Genomic DNA, 18,782 nt, shown 5'->3' with positions numbered 1-18,782 from the left:
TGAAAGTTCCTCCTTCCTGTAGTTCTACATTGAGTTAATTGCCAAGCCTTGTGGATTTTCACTGTAAAGTGGGCTGGTTTCCTGCCAACACCCTTTCATCCTGGAGTTAATTCTTTGGCTCAGGCTTTAGTTGTCTTGCCTGAACCATTGTAATTGGTTCCTAAGTGATCCCCCAATATTTATGGAGAGCTGCCCAGACGACATGTGTTTTAGGAGTTTCATGTTGACACTATACATTTTATTGTTGGATTAAACCAGACCAAAAGTACTACCATATTTCAGTCCCAGTGGAATTACTTTTACTGAACTGAGCTCTGGTGTTAGGTTATCGGCTATTTGGCGGGATGGTAAAGACAGAATCCTGGGAAACTCCTTCTGCCTGGTATATTATTCCAGGCACACACTGTAACCTCTTTGTGAGGAATATTGGGAGGAAATATTCTGGAATCTGTATGTCTCTTATGCAAGAGTTTGTACGTATTTTATGAACACTAAATCAAGTAACCAATACTTCCACTTTACTAGGGTTAGTAGAGAACTCACAGCCAAGCTTGCTGGCTACTTTTAATAAGTACAGTAGTTTTCATTTATCTGTTGTTTGCTTTCCACAGTTTTAGTTACCCGTGGTCAACTACAGTCAGAAAATGTTAAGTGGAAAATTCTAGAAATAATTCATAAGTTTTAAATTGCATTCTATTCTGAGTAGCTTGATGAAATCTCATGTTGCCTGGTCTATTCTATTCAGGATCCCCAACCATAGTGTCATTCGTTCCTGACATCCAACCATCAACATTGTCATAGTTCTCAATTATCCAGTATCACCTGGAGCAGATGATTCTCATCAACGCATTAGAAGGTCAGTGGTAGCCTAACGTTACATCACAATATCAACTTCACTCACCTCACTTAATCTCATCACATAGAAATTGTATCATCTCACAGCATCACAGGAAAAAGGAAAGTGAGTACAGGACAACAATATATTTTGACAGAGACCATATTCACATAAATTTTATTATAGTACCTCATTATAATTGTTCCATTTTGTTATTCATTGTTGTTGTTGTTAATCTCTTATGGTGCCTAATTTATTAAGCTTTATCATAAATATGTATGTATAGGAAAACAGTACATATAGGGTTCACATTACTTGTGGTTTCAAGCATCCATTGGGGGTCTTGGAATACATTCCCTGCAAATAAGAGGTGGAGAATACTGTATTCAGAATAATAATATCTAATATTTATTGAATGCTTGCTCTGAACCTAGCACTGTTCCAAATGCTTTCCACGTACTAATCTATTTAACCCTCATCTCATTCCAATGAGAATAGATCATTAAGATCCTCTCTTAAAGATGAGGAAATTGAGACCCAGAAAGATTACATGACTGGCCCAGGGTTTATAGTGTTGACTTAAAAAAAAGAAAAAGCACAACATTAGAGTTGTGAGTCAAGTTTTATTTAGGGCAAAATAAGGACTATCACCTGGGAGACAGCATCTCAGATAACTCTTAAGAAACTGCTCCAGAGAGGTAGAGGGGAAGGTCAATATATATGTGATTTTGGTGAAGGGAAACTACATGCAATCAAGCATATTTTTTGCAGAAGGTTTTTGCTAGTCACGAGAAGTCATCACCATGAAGGATTTTAGTGTTGTTCTAGAAATGAGGAGATATAAGAATTGGGCTCATAAAATCAGCTCCTAAAAATATCCAAATATCTGAAGAACTGTTCTGCCAGTTTTTCCTGGAATATAGAGTGCCTCATTTCTGCTCTCCACTCTGAGCTTCTTTCAGGGGGTGCTGAAAATCAGCAGCTGCAGCAGCACATGATTTAATCCGTGTAGACAGCAAGTGCCAATTTGTAGCTGACAATAGCTAGTAAGATGGAAAACCAGAATCTGGATCCAGGCAGTCTTTTTCCAGAGTCTGTACTCTTAACCACTATATATATTCCATCTTTAAGTTTTATGGTATGCATGCCCATGAGCTAATTATAAGCCCTAGCTCTATTAATTTTCTGTGTTTATACTGTTGCTTCTGGCCAAGATGTAGGAATAGGGATTAGACCTATTTCTGGACAAAATATATGAAACAATGACTTTTAAGACATTGGATATCAGGTAACTAAACATAGTGATTCCTAAAAGACAGGAAATAAGTGAAGTAAGCCCTATGATTATCTCTGCTTTCCTCCTGGAGAAGATTTCCTAGCCTTGGTACCAAGAGAGCAAACCCAGGCAGAACTCAATAGTTTCCCTGAGTTGAGGAGATGGAGTGGGGAATCTCAGGGTGGTTAAGGTGGTGAGTTCATAGAGAAGAATGCCAAAAAGAAGAGAGCTGAACAGAAAGGAAGCCCTGGCTATCTGCTGCGGGTCCACCCTGAGTCTTCAGCATGCATGTGAGGAAACTACCTGAATCCAGAAAAAGAATCATCCAAAAGAATTAGAAGGAATAATTCTTGAATATCACAGAGGTCCAGTGCTTGTTCCCAACATTAAGAGTGGCAAGGCATAAATCACAAGGCATCAGATGGGCTTCGTCACAATAGTGGGGCAGATTTAGCCCTAGGATAACCTAGTTGCTCTAGTACCATCTAACAAAGCTTAAAAATAACAGCCAAAATCTCTTTTCCAAAAGCCAAAGGACCCGTATAAAAGGACCCCTAATGAGGGGAGAAAAATCGGTCACTTAAAACTGATTAAGATAGGTGGAATGAGTAGATAAGAACATTAAAATAGTTATAATTATATTCCACATGATAAGAAACTAGAGAAAAGAGTGCACTTGATAATAGAGACATGGACAGTAAAAAAAAAAAAAAAGACCCAGGGACTTCCCTACAACCAGTGTCCATATCTTGGTTTCAAAACACCGTTCTCCAATAAAAGGAACCAAAGCACTTTAGAGAAATGGTTGATTACAGATTTGGAATAAGGAAAATATAAGATGATCTCAGAGCATAATGTAATAGTATAAAGTAAGGAAGTGCTAAGAAAATGAAAGGATGGACCACGTCAAAGAGACACAGAAATCAATCTTAAAGGGCATCCAGTAGCCAAAGCTGGAACCATATGATCAATAAAATAAATAAAATAGTATTGAATTATAATATAAAATGTTAAATAAATACACATGAATCCAAACTGATATAAACCAGTCATTGAATAAATAAATAAATTGGGGAGAAAATATATTAATAACTATTCCATTTAGAAGAAGTCTGAATAACATATATAGATACTACCCCCCACCATAAGAGGTGGAACTTAATCACTCCCCTCTCCTTGAATGTGGCCTGAACTTAGTGATTTGCTTTTAAAGAACAAAGTATGGAAAGAGAAGAATAGTAACATTACAGTAGGAAAATCTAGCAAAACTGCCTTAACCAAGTGATTAAAATAACATCACCAATGATGAAATGTGGATATAATGTGCCCTCTAATTTGATGTAACAATAAGGACCCTTCACTTCTATGTTATTCTTTCTCCAAATCCACAACCCCAGTCTAATTATGAGGAAAACATCAGACAAATCCAAAGTAAGGATAGTCTATAATATACATGACCAGTATGCCTCAAAATTTTCAAAGTCATTAAAAACAAACAAAAAAAAACACTGAGAAACTGTAGTGGGTGAGAAGAGAAGACATAACAACTAAATGAAATGTGACATCTTCAGCTGATTCTTGGAACATAAAAAAAGACATTAATGGAAAAAGTATTGAAATCTGAATAAAATGTGTTAATTATTTACTATTAATGCACCAATGTTGATATCCTAGTTTTGATAAGTGTATTATGGTAATGTAAGAAAATAACATTAGAAGAAACTGAAACTGGATGAGAGGCATGTGGAATGCTTTGCAAATTTTCTATGACTCTAAAATTATTCCAAAACTAAAAAGCTACTAAAAAAATCAAACAAAACCCAAGCCAGATTTCTAGGGATAGAAACTACAGATGAGAAGTACATTAAATGAAATAAAAATAAATTAGGTATTTCAGAAGAAAGGATTCATAGGCTTGGAGACATAGCAATAAAAACTACACAAAAAGACACAAGAGGGAAAAAAAAGACAGAAAATATTGAACAGAGCATCAATGAGTTAAGGAACAACTTCAAGTAGACTAATATACATGTAATTGGAGACCCTAAAGGAAGGAGGGGCAAAAAAAATTTTTGAAAGAAATGATAGACATAAATGATGAAAACTTTAGGGCCACACATTCAAGAATCCCAATAAACCTCAAGCACAAGAAACATGAAGAAAACTACACCAGGGTATATCTTAATAAAATTGCTAAGGTCCATGATAAAGTATGAAGAGCAGCATGAGCGAAAACAGTACATACAGAGGAACAAAGATAAGAATTCACCCAGAAGATAGTGAAGCAAAATCTTTCAAATATGGAAAGAAAGGAACAAAGAATTGTTTACTTACAATTTGAAAATATTTTTCAAAAACAAATGTGAAAATAGGGAAAGAACAGGCTTTTCAACAAATGGTGTAAGGACAACTGGACAGCCACATGTGCAAGTATAAAGGTGGGCATTCATCTCACAGTACATACAAAACCAAACTCAAAATGGATGAAATACCTAAATATAAGTGCTAAAACTATGCAACGCTTGGGAGAAAACATAGGGGTAAATCCTCATCGCTTTGGATTTGGCAATGTTTTCTTAGTATAAGCAACCAAGAAAAAAATAGATCAGCAGCAGCAGCAGCAGACTTCACCAAAATTTAAAAAATATGTGCATCAAAGGACACTATCAAGAAAGTAAACAGACAATCCATGGAAATTCCTTGGTGGTCCAGTGGTTAGGACTCTGCTCTTCCACTGCAGGGGGGCACTGGTTTGAGCCCTGATTGGGGAACTAAGATCCTACAACCATTCAGCATGGCCAAAAAGATAAAATTAAGAAATTTTATAAATAAAAAGGCAATCCACAAAATGGCAGAAAGTATTTGCAAAGCATATACCTGATCAGGGTTTAGTATCCAGAATATATAAAGAACTCTTACAACTCAACAACAACAAGATAAATGACCCAAATAAAATGGGCAAAAGACCTGAATTAACATTTCCCCAAAGAAAATATACACAAAAGCCAAAAAATACATGAAAACATGCTCAGTATCATTAGTTATTAGGGACATGGGAATCAAAATCAAAAGATACCACTTCATACTCATTAGCATGGATAGAGTAAGAATGAAGTGTTGGAGAGAATGGGGACAAATTGAAACCCTTACCTTGTACATTGTTGGTGGTAACATAAAATGGTGTAATTGTTGTGGTAAACTCAGGTGGTTCCTTAATAAGTTAAACATATAATACCATATTACCCAGCAATTCCATTCCTAGGTATATACTCAGGAAAATTAAAAACAAATATTTAAACAAAAACTTGTACATACATATTCATAGCAGCACTATTGATAATAGTCAAAAGGTGGAAACAACCTAAATGTCTATCAGATCAATGTCACTGAGGGTCGGACACAACTGAGTGACTTCACTTTCACTTTTCACTTTCATGCATTGGAGAAGGAAATGGCAACCCACTCCAGTGTTCTTGCCTGGAGAATCCCAGGGACGGGGGAGCCTGGTGGGCTGCCGTCTATGGGGCCGCACAGAGTTGGACACGACAGAAGTAACTTAGCAGTAGCAGCAGCAGATAAAGAAGATGTGGTATATCAAGACGATAGACTATTACTCAGCCCTAAAAGTAATGGAGTTCTGATGCATGCTACAGCATGGGTGAATTAGCAAACATTATGCTAGGTCAAAAAAGCGGACACAAAGACCACATATTGCATGATTCCGTTTATTTGAAATGCCAAGAATAGGCAAATCCATAGAGACATAAAGTTGATTAGTGGTTGCCAGGTGCTGCAGAAGTGGTTAAATGAGGAGTGAATAGTTGAGGGATACAAAATTTGCTTTTGGAATGTTCTGGAACTAGACAGTGGTGATGATCGCACAACACCGTGAATGGGCCAAATGCTACTGAAATGCACACTTTGGTTAAAATGGTGAATTTAATCACACACACAAAAACAATTTCCATAAGTCTATTCTTTGATTCATCTATCAAACATTTATTGAACAGTTCCAGGCAAGCTTTATTCTGGATGCAAGAAATACAGAAAGTAATCAAATGTGGTATTGGCTTGTAAGTTCATGGGTTGGTAGGGGAGGAAAAACATTCTGCAGACAATTAAGTTCAGATAAGTGTTATGGTTTCCTTGACATAAGAATGGGCACTGTACATTGTGGGGTCTGCTTTACCAAGACGTAGGGGGTGGAGGACAGCAATGGTAAGGCTGAAGCTTGAATGCTGAGTAGGAGTTTGCCAGGTGGATGGCAGCACGGATGGATTCCAGGCAGAGGGTGTGACTTAATCAAGCTCGAAAAGCTGGCATCAAAAAGCCTATGGCTTTTTTAAAAGCAAACTCCAAACTAAACAGGATGTGTGCAGCACTGCAGAGAATGGACTTCCGAACAGTGATGTGACAGGTAGGTGACCACCCCTGTCTGGATGCAGTATGTGACACTAAGACATGTTAGGGGAATGCCCTGGACTTGACAGGATGTAAGGGTCAAAGAAGTGTGACTCCAAAATTGGGCTACTTTGTTGGTGGTGGAAATTGCCAGTCCTTAAAGTGGGCCTGAAGGACATTCAATTCTTATGGGACATCAAACTAGAATTTATACTCCTCCCCATCTTATGTAGTCTACTTTTAATTTTTTTTGTATTTGAGACCTCCTTCCCTTTTTCTTAGGCTTCTTCTGTTTTCTTGTCTGAAACATATGTTACTATAGAAATGTCATGGTGCCGTATAGCGGCATTTACAAGTGAAGTGTAAAGAATTTTCAGAACATCTAGAAACACAAATCTAGGGTTTAGGAATATAAGCCCTAATGATGTGACAGCGTTCATGCTTTCAGATACTGTCATGAATATAAATACACCCGGAAATTTCAGACAGCAGAGAGGAGATAGTTGAGAATTTTATTAAGATTTATGTGCCCAGATTTAAAAAAAATGTGATAAATATTAAAATCACAAAACATTAACACACTACTTGGAAAGAACATCTGGGAAAAAAATGAACGACAGAATGCCAACATTTACTTATGAATACACACCTCTGGGAGAAGGAGAAGGCCCAGACATCCCAGGAAAACTTGGAAAAACCTTTTTACCACCTTCTATGCCATAAATATGTTCTCCCCAAATTGCATGTAAATCAGTTATTGATAAACCATATTCATCAAATGCAAGAGTGACCATTATTTTAAAGTTATCTGAAGAATGTACACTTTAGTGAAGGAAATTATTACCAAAGGAGTAATGGAAAAAAAGTCACTGGACTGAGTGAAATTCAGCATCCTTCATTATTATCATCCTGGCTCTGTCACCAACTAGATGTGTGATTCAAAAAAATTCACTCAATCTCCCTGGGCCAATTTCCTCATCTAATCTGGGTTGTAATTCTGAATTTTCACTTATTAGGTTCTTAAAGCAAGTCACAGGAGTGATGGCCCACAGCCTGACGTCCGGTTTCTTCTGAGAGGTGACATCACAGGACAGAACTGAAGGCCCTTCTACACAAGAGGAGCTGGGGATGTCAATGCCAGTCAGGCAGTTACCACTGCTCTCTGTTTTGCCTCTTTATACTCCCCTTTCTCATCCCCACAATCACCCTAAGTGTGACGATTCCAACTTTTGCTCCCAATTCTTTACAAAAGCTTGTTCTAGAGCTGACTTGTGGGAAAAAGCCTGACAGTCTAAGGTAGGAGCCCATTCTCAGGGGTCTCTCCACATCTGGCCTTTCCCTACCACACAGGGCTGGTACTGCTTGAGGGCAAGGGCTATACCCTCTGTGCCTAGTTCAGATGCAGGCCTAAAGAAGGAACTCAGGGGTTTCCCTGGTGTGCAGTGGATGAGAATCCTCCTGCCAATACAGGGGACACAGCTTCGATCCCTGGTCTGGGAAGATTCCACACGCTGCGGGGCAACTAAACCCATGTGCCACAATTACTGAGCCCGTGCTCTAGAGCCTGTGTTCCACACCAAGAGAAGCCACTGCAAATGGTGAAATTCCTGAACCCTAGAGGTGAACTTTTGGCTGCTTTTTTAAACATTTCTGAACTCCCCAAATTTTCTACAATGGGCAAAAAATATATAGAAACCACAAGTATTAAACCTTCCTTTTCCTGGCTTTTAGTCAATACCCTGGTTTCCCATAAATAATGTAAACTTTGCCTAGTTCTCCAATGTTTGGAACGGGATATAGGTCACACATCTTTTCTTTAAGAGAAACAGCCAGTATAGTTTCCTAGTCCATTCTGCTTAAAAGACACTACGCATTTGTCTTTGTGGACAAATGCCACCTAGCTCCAGGCAAGGGCCCTCGCCAACTGGTTTCAGAAAAGGATATTTATCAACAGTGTGGCACCACCTTGATTAACCTGCCACACAGGAAGTGCAAAACACTTACTTCTCCCAGAGGTGTGTATTCACAAGTAAATGTAAGAATTCTTTTGTCTTCTTAAACAAAGTAGGTTTTATTAACTGGCAAGAGGTAGAAGGCACTGGGTCAGGCCTTTTGCTGATTACTACCATGCTACAGACTAATTGAGGAGCTGTTAGGAAGACTGAAGAAGCAAAGGAAATTACTCTCTATTGAATAACTTACTACATGCCAGATCTTGTGCTGGGCACCTCACATACATTACTCTAATGTAAGCTTCACATCTAATAATCACTAACATACCATATTTTCACTCATTTATCTTATTTCTTGTCTGTCTCCCCTACTTAAAGGTAAGCTCATAAAGAGGAACGGTTTTTTTTGTCTTGTTTACTGCTGTCTCAGTGTTTAGAAGAGAGTCAGATACATATATGCAATCAATAAATATTTGCTGACTGAACCAAATGAACACCTCCACGAGGTAGGTTTTATTATTCCCCTTCTATGGATGAATAACCTCAAGTGCTCCAGTGGTGCAAATGAACTGCCTGAAGTCACATGGCTTGTTAAGGAGCAGGACTAAAACCCCAGTTTCACTCTTGCTCTATCGACCAAGAGACTTAGACCTTGAAGAACTTTTATGCTTACAAAACATGTATTTACCTTGTGTACTCACTTGAAAATCAGAAATTCACCAAGGAGATGTATTTGGCATTTTAATGACAAACATTTTGCTAGAGTAACAACGGAAGACACACTTCCCCAACAGAACATTTCTTCTATACATTATCGACATCATTTCTCACTTGAAAATACCATGACACAATTACTCTTCAGATATAAATAAACGCACAGTAATTCTGGACACCATCATAAAACATTTGCAAGCCTTAGAGTTTGTAAGTTACACCATTAAGATGACTATTAATATGTGTGTGGTATTCTCCGTGCGGAATATCCAATATTCTTGTGCACATCCATGTTGAGTGTCCCAGTATGGGAGGAGGTAGACTTGGCACATGGAAAGTCATTCCTGTCCTAAAGAAATTATATGGATGGCCCAAGGATTCTTCGGAGAATCAGCTGTAATAAAATCTCTCAAGAATATTCATTTTGTATGAGAGAATGCAAGAATGAGGTTAATTTTACCCAGGAGAGTACTTCAAATCCTTTCCATTTGTCAGGACATACTGGGTCCGTATGTGTTCCTTACCTCCCTAAGACCACGTAACAGGAACATGCCATGCATGGTGTCTTCTCATGCCAGCTGGGATTTTGGTAGGGATTCTGGTCACCTTCTCCTTTCAGAAAGGCCCTTTTCCCTCCTGTTCCACGCCTGCTACCAACACAACAGTATCAAACAGTCTCTATGTGGACCCAGCCAGTTAACAGTTTCTGGGCCAAACTCATGGTTTGGCCCGACTCTCTCCATTGCCAACTTTTGGTGCTACTGTTGTATTCTGATAATAAAAGTAATAATATTTTAGAAAAATACTTTTGGATTTATGTATGTAATTTTGTGTATCACTTTTCACTTAACATTCTAAGCATTTTGCCATGCTGTTTTCACTCAAATATTAATTACAATGACTGCATAATAGTCTACTGTACAGTCATACTGTAATTTACTTAACCAGCCTTCTACTGTTGGACTTCTGGATTGTTAAAGCATAAATTTTGCCCACATTTTAGACTATTTCTTTAGGACAGATTCCCAGAAGTGGAACTAGAGGATCAGAAGATATAAACATTTTTAAAGTTCCTAATAGATACTGCCAAATTGCTTTTCAGAAAGCTGTTGCCAATTTATACTTCCAACATTGCCAGCGTGTTTTTCTATCAATAGAGATTGGTCTAAAGGATAATAAAATATAATACGTTCCTTAAATTATTAATGCAGCTGGAGAGGCGTCATGACCACAGCAGAGTGGTCTGTGGCAAAGGTCATATCTTTCTCCAGGTATGCAATTGAAAAAGAGTTAGTATGCGCACATGGAACAGCAGTTTTGCAAGAGTGAAGAGTAATATAATTAGATTTCAGACCATCAAATCTAAGGTTTGTGTCTCCTTTGTCTATTCCTGTACCCCAGGACACAGGACAGTGCCTGGCACATAGAGCCACTCAATAAAAATTTGCTAAAATTAACACAGAATCTTCTTTCAGATGCAGTTTCTCAGTAGCTGTAGTATTTAGCCACTCCTGGATTCAAAGGAAACATGACTGGTTGGATTAAACACCCTTGCAAATGTCTGTTCAATCCTGAGATTCTATTTCAACTTTGGAAAATCAGTTTAAATGGTGACACAATATGGCTCTCTTTGGGAGAAAAACAAGTAAACATATCTGAAAGAACACAGCTTAGTATCAGTTACAAGTATACATATATATATAGTTTTTTTACAAGCATGCAAAAAATGTAATTCAATGAGTTTTGTCACCTCCTGATAACAAACTTATTCAAACACCATCCATGGTCAAGGCAGTTTTGGAATTATCTTCAGTTCATTCTGTTATCACTGGTTGTAACTTGGCACCATTTTCAGTATTGCCATTTCTTTTTTTGTTGAGATATTACAAGGGCAAAATATAGGTAGTAGTTTGTATATTGTAATTTTTAGTAAAGGATGGCATAAAATTTATTTTGTGAATCAGAATATGGTCAAGGTAAAATAGTCAATCACTCAGCTCAGGTTCACTCTCCTGGCACCATAGAGATTCCCTTCAATATTCCACCTTTTCTATAGTAGTAAATTGCCAGATATTGCCAGATCAACTTAATATTAACAATGTTATTGATGGAAAAGGATCAATCCTTATTAGGACACAGCCATGCTCATCTGTTTCCATATTAGCTATGTCTGGTTTTGCATTAAAATGTTGAGAAAGTTACTCATACAACTTAGGACGTTTCCTTTACAGAAGTTTGTTGATATCTTCATTAAATCCAAGTGTGTCCTTAGAGGTATTAAAGTTTCTCCCTACAGAATTTTTGTTCCTGGATATTAATACTGGAGAGGGGTGATGCAACTGGGACAGATTTGTAAGAACCTGACAAGGCAGGACGACAGAAGATAAATACATGAGTTGCCTCATACAGGATGCAAAAGCCTGATAAAATCTGAGAGGTCTAATCCAACTAAGGAGCAGTTGGAGAATGCAGGGTTACATATACGATCCCAGCAGCAAAAAGGACTCTTAAAGTGAGCCACATAGGACCCTAGTAACTGATTCCAATGAGCCCAGTGAGACTTGCTGGCAATGATATCTGCAGATAGCAGGCTGGCTGATCAGTACATGTGATATAGTGACACACAGTTCCCAATAGTACCCCATTCCTGTATTAGACATCTTCCAAGTCATTCAGCATCTAGATTTACTTAGGCATCTCCAAAGGCAAGTCTGAATGCTAAGAAACGGATCTGAAAGGAAGATTCTGGAAAGCAGGTCCCAGGTACACATTCTTCCCAAACAATGACATTTCAATGAGAATTCAGAGCCAGGAGCAGAATTCAGAAGACTGCAGAACTTACTCATGTTTTTTGAAATCAAAGATTGGTGAATATTTTATTCTGTCCCAGTACCAGTGGGACAGGTGGAAGGAAGGTGGGATAATGGGAGAAGAAAGAACTGGATAAACTCAATGATGGGATGATCTGCCCTGGAAAGTGTTCCTTCCAGACTTGCAGCCATGGTATATAACATATATACATACAACATATATAACATTCCATGTGGATTTTGAACCATAATAGGGATGGGGAAGATCAGCCTGAAATCCAAAGAGATTCCCTGATTGTGTGTTGAGCTTGAGAATTATACTCAAGGTTTGCAGATGGCCAGCTCTCTTCCTGACAACCTATAGAGAGCCAGGCTTCATCTCTTATGGTTAAATGGAGCTTCTCCTGACCAGGAAAATACAGTTGCTGGGAGAATGGATTTGCATATTATACCTCTGAAATCCTTTTACAATTCCTGAGTACCAGAGGTAACTAAATTGCCTTGAGAAACTAGTAATATTGATTGCCTCTGGGGAATGGAACCCCTGGTGGCTAAGGGTGACAGGTGGCTAGAAACAAACAAAAAAGACTGCATTTCCCCATGTTCCCCCACCCCTCTTCTTGAGGATAGGAAGGCAATCTGGGGCCAGGGATGGACTAATTTTTTTACTTAAGACTATAGGGCCAGGAATTCCCTGGTGGTCCAGTGGTTAGGACTCTGTACTCTCATTGCCAAGGGCCCAGGTTCAAACCCTAGTTGGGGAACTAAGATCCCACAAGCCACATGGCATGGCCAAAAACAAACTAACAACAAAAAAAGAAAGACTATAGGGCTGAACTAGGGAGCCAAAGAGGGATCTAAAAATTAGAAGAGAGAAGAGCTGCAGCTGAGTGGAAAATCAAGACCAAAAGGGGAATTCAAGGTCAACATATCAAAGAAGCCAAAAGCAGCTACTGGAGGTGTAGTCCAGAACTTGAAAACAAAGCCCAGGGAAGCAGAGGAGCATGAGTAGACTGGATAATGAACTGAGTAATATTTGAGAAAAGTCAAGGCCAAGGGCCTGGGGCTTGATGATAGGTGGATCCCTGAGATTATAAGATCAAAAGCTCAAGGGGCCTAGGCAGCAAGGTGCAGGCCAGGCAAAATTCTTGTCAGAAACAAAACAGGTTTGACGGGTGGACACAAAAGGGGTACTGTTACATGAGAACTCTCTTGTCTGGGGATAATCCTTAGAGATTATGCTCTAAAATGGGGTGTAGAGATCCTGAGAAGCTGTACGTGAATGATTTAGTCTGCATGAGTATCTTTATTTCCCTCCAAACTTGAGGCTTTCTAGAGTGTATCATGATCTTACTAATTTCTAAGAGACCTTGCAAAAGGGTAATGGGTTCAGGTGATATAGTTCAACCTGACTACTGCCTAGGACATGATCTAAGGTAAGGTAGGTAATAAATAAGTCTTTCTCATTACAGCTACTTAGAACAATTTGAACTCACCCTCCTGATTACCCGCTTCTGGTTGCCAGCTGTGGGGTTTTCTTCCTAGAAGTGCAGTGTCCTTGTTGGAAAGGCCTTATGGGGAGCCCAGGGCTTTATCTGATGTAGGAAGATATAATGATCCTGAGATGAAATGCCTAGAAGCTGCTCTGCAGGCAGGAGTCTGTGAGCTGTTGCTTAGAGTTTTCCTGAAAAATATCTGTTATTTGCGAGATAAGGTCTAGTTTTCAGGGTGCCTCAAAACTGACAGGTATTAGTTGGAAACTTGTAATTTTTTGAAGGTAAGAGTGCAAGAACTAAAAACAACTGTGTTGAATAAATGTTGTGCCTCTACCATCAACCAGTATTGTTTACTAACTTACCAGTTAAAAAATAGGAGCTACTATATATAAAAATCCTTGGGTTAAAACACAGACATTGGCCAATTCTGTGAAATGCTGTTACTAACCATCCGCACCACTACCCAACACACACACACACACTCCTCCTCCAGGCATTCTGAGATGTTTCCAGTCTATGTGGTATTTCTTGGAACCCATTTGGGAAAAGTTCTACTCCATAAATCCTGGCAGACAGCCAGGAAGAGATAAAGGAGTCTAAACTAGTAAAGACTGCTTCTTTTTGAAGGTTTGATGAGAAAATTAGATAATCAAATAAGTGGGCTATTACAAACTTGCCTACAGACTCAGGGGGAAGCAATTTATAAACTATTAGAACAGAGTTTGGGGCAGAGGAGAGGAAGCAAATTATTTCAAATTGTTCATCTTCTGCACAACACTATTATCTTCCTCTTTAGACTTTGCTATTTCAGCCAACAGTGCCCTCATTTTCCTACTGACAAGAGGTTCGAAGCCTCATCCTGTTCTACCTGCCTGGAAATGTGCCTAATTTCCTAAGGATCCAGTCCAGGAACCATCTCATGCATGAAGTCCATCCAACCTTTGGTGATCTTATTTTATAACCTCACACTGTCAATGCTCAGCAGTGTTCTAAACACTGAAGGTGTTCAAAAAAATACCTGACAATGTTGGTATTAGTTACTAAAAACAGCTGATATGTGCGAATCAGCACAGAGGCAAAAGACTGTCTGAATTCAAGGTCTAGAGTGTTACCTTTTCTTACTCTATACACATCACAGCCTGGACCTGAATCCTCTGGTTTATATTATATTTTTCAGGACCAGATCCTCCTTCTCCATGAGACAGGATATGACCCAAATGAAGTGGGTGGAGGGGAGTCCAAAGCACAAGATTAGAATGAAACAAACCCAGCTCTTCTGTGAGGGGTAGGTCTGTGAGAAGGTCAGAATGGGAGGCTAACCCCTGAGTTCTGAGGGGCTCCCTCTGAGTCATTTGGTCTGGACGGGCCCTTAGCATTGCTCTGTATGTCAGCATGCCACTGCCTTCTGTACCATACCTCAGGCCCTGACTGTGAAGCAAGTCAGAACTGTAGGCCTTCTTTCAGGGTCCTCCCAGCAGAGTACGCCTCCCTGGGCACACAGAGAGAGAGACTCCAAGAGGTCATGCTCCCACCTTTCATTCGTATGATCCCGAGGCAGAATACTGAGAACAAAGGAAGAGGACAGCCACATCAAGCTAAGGTCTGCTCAGTGAAGAAAAAACTTGTTAAGGGGGAAAAATCAAGCACAAGCAAGTACCAGAAGTCAACAGCCAAAAGTTCTTCAAAGTTGTGGAAAACAGCAAGGAAGCTGGCCCAAGAGTTCAGTAAAGAGTAACTAGCAGAGATATGACATACAGAGAGGAGCAGTAAAGACGCTGAAAATAAATGAGCAGCAAATGAAGGTGACCAACTGCTAGGCAGCTTTCCAGTTTGGGTTCAGCCACCCCACATTCCTTTCACCAAGGTGTGAACCAACCCTGAGCTGTCCTGCTGGGAAGGCTGGTTGAAGACGAAGTCTGCAGCAGCTGGCTGGCAGGGGAACGGATTTGGGGATGGGATACAGGCAGAGGCATTTCCTCATCAGCTTCTCACTGGAGATGACTACATGCTTCAGAGCTCCTTACCTTTTCCCTCACACATGAGCTGTTTTTCCTAGTTTCCTTTGAAAGATCAGAGCAAAAGTCAAGTTTTCGAGGTTTAGGTTCATCCTTCAAAATACCCGATATAACTTTTGCAGATACTTTCCTCATATTCAAGTTTTCTTTCAGAATGAGCCTAACAGTTTCTTTATCTAAATTTAACTCTTCGGCCATCATCCTCACGGTTAACTGCCTATTCGAACAGACCAAGTCCTTGACTTTCTTAATATTTTCATCCGTCCGGTGGGTGACAGGACGACCACTTCTGGCATCATCTCGAATGTCTTCGCGTCCTTCTTTAAACCTTTTGTGCCAGTCGAAAACTCTGGCCCTTGACATGACTTCATCCCCGTAAGCTTCTTTTAAAAGATGGTGAGTCTCACTTGCAGACTTGTTCAGTTTCACGCAAAATTTGATACTAATCCTTTGTTCTAGGTATCGGTCACTCATTTTGGGGCTTAAGCAACACAAGAACGTTAAAACGCCACAACTGTGAAGGAAAAGACAGAGGGACCAATCTCTATAGGGGTGCAGGTGGAATCATGTCGCTATTCTTGCTCTTCTGGAAGCCTCATGAGGTAAGAGTAATTGCCTTTCTGAATTTTAGCCCCTGGGGCTTCCAATCTAGAAGCTAACGGGGCCACAGTGTAGCTGCAAAGCTGGGGAAAATGAAATCTCCTACAACCCACGTCTGCGTCCAACTCGGGCACGAAGATCTGATGGGGGTGTGCAAATCAGTCACCAAGATCGTCCCGTTGCCCGCGGCTCTGAAGAGTCTAAGGCAATTTCTGCAGTAGAAGCCTACGTCGTGGCAATTTAAAGAAGCAAGAAACGACGCATCGGTGTTGTAACGTACAGGCTCACTCCAGATCTGCGGAAACCCGTGCACGCCAAACCTACCGGAGGTGCAGAGGGCTTGGAGCCTCTGGAGTCCCTGGAGACACGCCCGCATGCGCCATTCCCTCCCTTCGCGGGTAGGCCGCGCGCAGGCGCACTGCGGCAGCCTGCGCCAGGCCCCGCCTCTGCCTCGCCACACCCGAGCGGGCGCGCTTCCTTGCGCGTACCCGCCCGCGGAGAAGTCGGCGGAAAGGAGGGGGCGGGGAAGGAAGGCTGAGGGAAGAGAGGGCACCCCCGGGCGCCAGGGTGCATTGTGGGAAGGAGGCGGCAGCGTCCCGGGCGGGCGGGAGGTGCACCAGCGGTGGCGGCGGCGGTAAATCCTCCCGGCCGCTCACAGCACTGTGGAGCCGCGTCCCCAGCCCGGCCTCGGACCGCGGCGCCCCTCCTGCCCCTCGCGGCTTCTTGCCCGCCCCTCCCCCCCAGCGAACCGGCTCTCACGGGCCGGCCGGCCGGCCTGGCTCCCCTCCCCGGCCCCGACGGGCGGGCGGGCTGCCCTGAGGAGGCGGGGAGGGGAGGGCTGGGTCGGCCGGCTGGCAGTCAACGATGCCGAACTTCTGCGCGGCCCCCAACTGCACGCGGAAGAGCACGCAGTCGGACCTGGCCTTCTTCAGGTTCCCGCGGGATCCGACCAGGTGAGCGGCGGGCGCGGAGCTGGCAGCCCGGGCCCTCCTCCGCGGTTCGTGCTGCCAACCGTTGGCCGTGGGCAGACTCCGGGACAAGAGGGGCGTGTAGGGGGGCACAATTGTTGACCCCAACTCGGCTCCGAGGTAGGGAGCGGGCCTCGAGCGGTGGGCGGGCGGGCGCTCGGGGGCCTCGGAGCACGTGCGTCCGCGGGGGCTCTGCGTGTTGGGCACCACCCGAAATAAGAGGCAACTGGGCGGCGCGAGTGGGTAAGGTGGGTTCTCGCCTCTCTGGGCTTTGGTTAGCCTAGCTGTCAAAAGAGGGACCTGGAATCATGGTTGTGTCTCCGGAGCCCTTCTACCCCCGGGACAATGTTTCTTTTTGGAGTCTGACCACCTTTGATCTCCAGTCACAATTACTCCCTCCTTCGGACTTGTTCATGGTTCAAATTCTGTTTCTGACCGTTACTCGTTATCTCACTTGGTTAATGTGGGGATAACGGGCGTGGGAGAGGACGGGGTACGCGAGAGGGCTTGGTGGTAGTTATTGAAACGTCATCTTTGAGGTAACACACCCGCTCTCACTTATATTTAGAGAGTGATAGAGTAGGGACTGTATTTGAAAGTCTGAGGATTTTTCCTTGGCATGTCTTGTTGATTCATTCATTTCAGGTCAGTATCTACAGTGTGTGTCAGGGCACTAACGTTGGAGGTCCCGGAAATGCAGAGTTTATGAGACAGCGTTCCTGCCTACAGAAAGCTTACAATCCATTTAATATGGATATACAATATATATAAGTAGGCGATTATAATATAGTGTGCTGTTCTACAAATATTTATAGAAGGCCTACTGTGTACTAGACATTGTTCTGAGCACTGGGAGAGAATAGATGAATAAAACGAACACTTTGTTCTCATGGCGTTTACGTTCTGCTGCTGCTGCTGTTAAGTCGCATCAGTCGTGTCCAACTCTGTGCGACCCCATAGATGGCAGCCCACCAGGATCCCCCGTCCCTGGGATTCTCCAAGCAAGAACACTGGAGTGGGTTGCCATTTCCTTCTCCAATGCGTGAAAGTGAAGTCGCTCAGCCATGTCCGACTCTGCGCGACCCCATAGACGGCAGCCCACCAGACTCCTCCGTCCTAGTGGGGGAAAATAAGTAGATACACCGTGTATCAGATGGTGATGGATCAGTTCGGTTCAGTCGCTCAGTCGTCTCCGACTCTTTGCAACCCCATGAAACCGCAGCACGCCTGGCTTCCCTGTCCATAACCAACTCCCAGAGTCCACCCAAACCCATGTCCATTGAGTCGTGATGCCATCCAACCATCTCATCTTCCGTCGTCCCCTTCTCCTCATTCCCTCAATCTTTCCCAGCACCAGGGTCTTTTCAAATAAGTCAGCTCTTCGCATCAGGTGGCCAAAGTATTGGAGTTTCAGCTTCAACATCAGTCCTTCCAATGAACACCCAGGACTGATCTCATTTAGGATGGACTGGTTGGATCTCCTTGCAGTCCAAGGGACTCTCAAAGAGTCTTCTCCAACACCACAGTTCAAAAGCATCAATTCTTTGGCGCTCAGCTTTCTTTATAGTCCAACTCTCACATCCATACATGACCACTGGAAAAACCATAGCCTTGACTAGACTGACCTTTGTTACAAAGTAATGTCTCTGCTTTTTAATATATTGTCTAGGTTGGTCATAATATTATGGAGAGAAAGCAAATGTTTGACGGGAGGG

The 18,782-nt window shown here is 41.8% G+C and overlaps 2 protein-coding genes and 1 non-coding gene across 3 annotated transcripts in view; 2 read left to right on the top strand and 1 right to left on the bottom strand.

The window, feature by feature from the left end:
• The window catches only part of GVQW3 (GVQW motif containing 3), a 32,675-nt gene extending 16,176 nt beyond the window's left edge, over positions 1–16,499 (bottom strand). The window contains exon 1 of the mRNA XM_010812762.3: positions 15,509–16,499. Within this exon, the coding sequence (XP_010811064.3) occupies positions 15,509–15,973 (465 nt within the window). The 5' untranslated portion in view covers positions 15,974–16,499. The remainder of the gene's footprint in view (positions 1–15,508) is intronic.
• TRNAE-CUC (transfer RNA glutamic acid (anticodon CUC)) lies at positions 12,680–12,752 on the top strand. The gene has a single exon. It is a non-coding gene; the product is annotated as a tRNA-Glu (tRNA).
• A 390-nt stretch (positions 16,500–16,889) lies between the features above and the next one.
• Positions 16,890–18,782, top strand: part of THAP12 (THAP domain containing 12) — a 28,753-nt gene continuing 26,860 nt past the window's right edge. The window contains exon 1 of the mRNA NM_001192203.2: positions 16,890–17,052. Within this exon, the coding sequence (NP_001179132.2) occupies positions 16,964–17,052 (89 nt within the window). The 5' untranslated portion in view covers positions 16,890–16,963. The remainder of the gene's footprint in view (positions 17,053–18,782) is intronic.

Source organism: Bos taurus, chromosome 15 (genome assembly GCF_002263795.3).
Source record: "Bos taurus isolate L1 Dominette 01449 registration number 42190680 breed Hereford chromosome 15, ARS-UCD2.0, whole genome shotgun sequence".
NCBI lineage: Eukaryota > Metazoa > Chordata > Mammalia > Artiodactyla > Bovidae > Bos > Bos taurus.
This window is presented reverse-complemented; position numbering and strand designations above follow the sequence as displayed.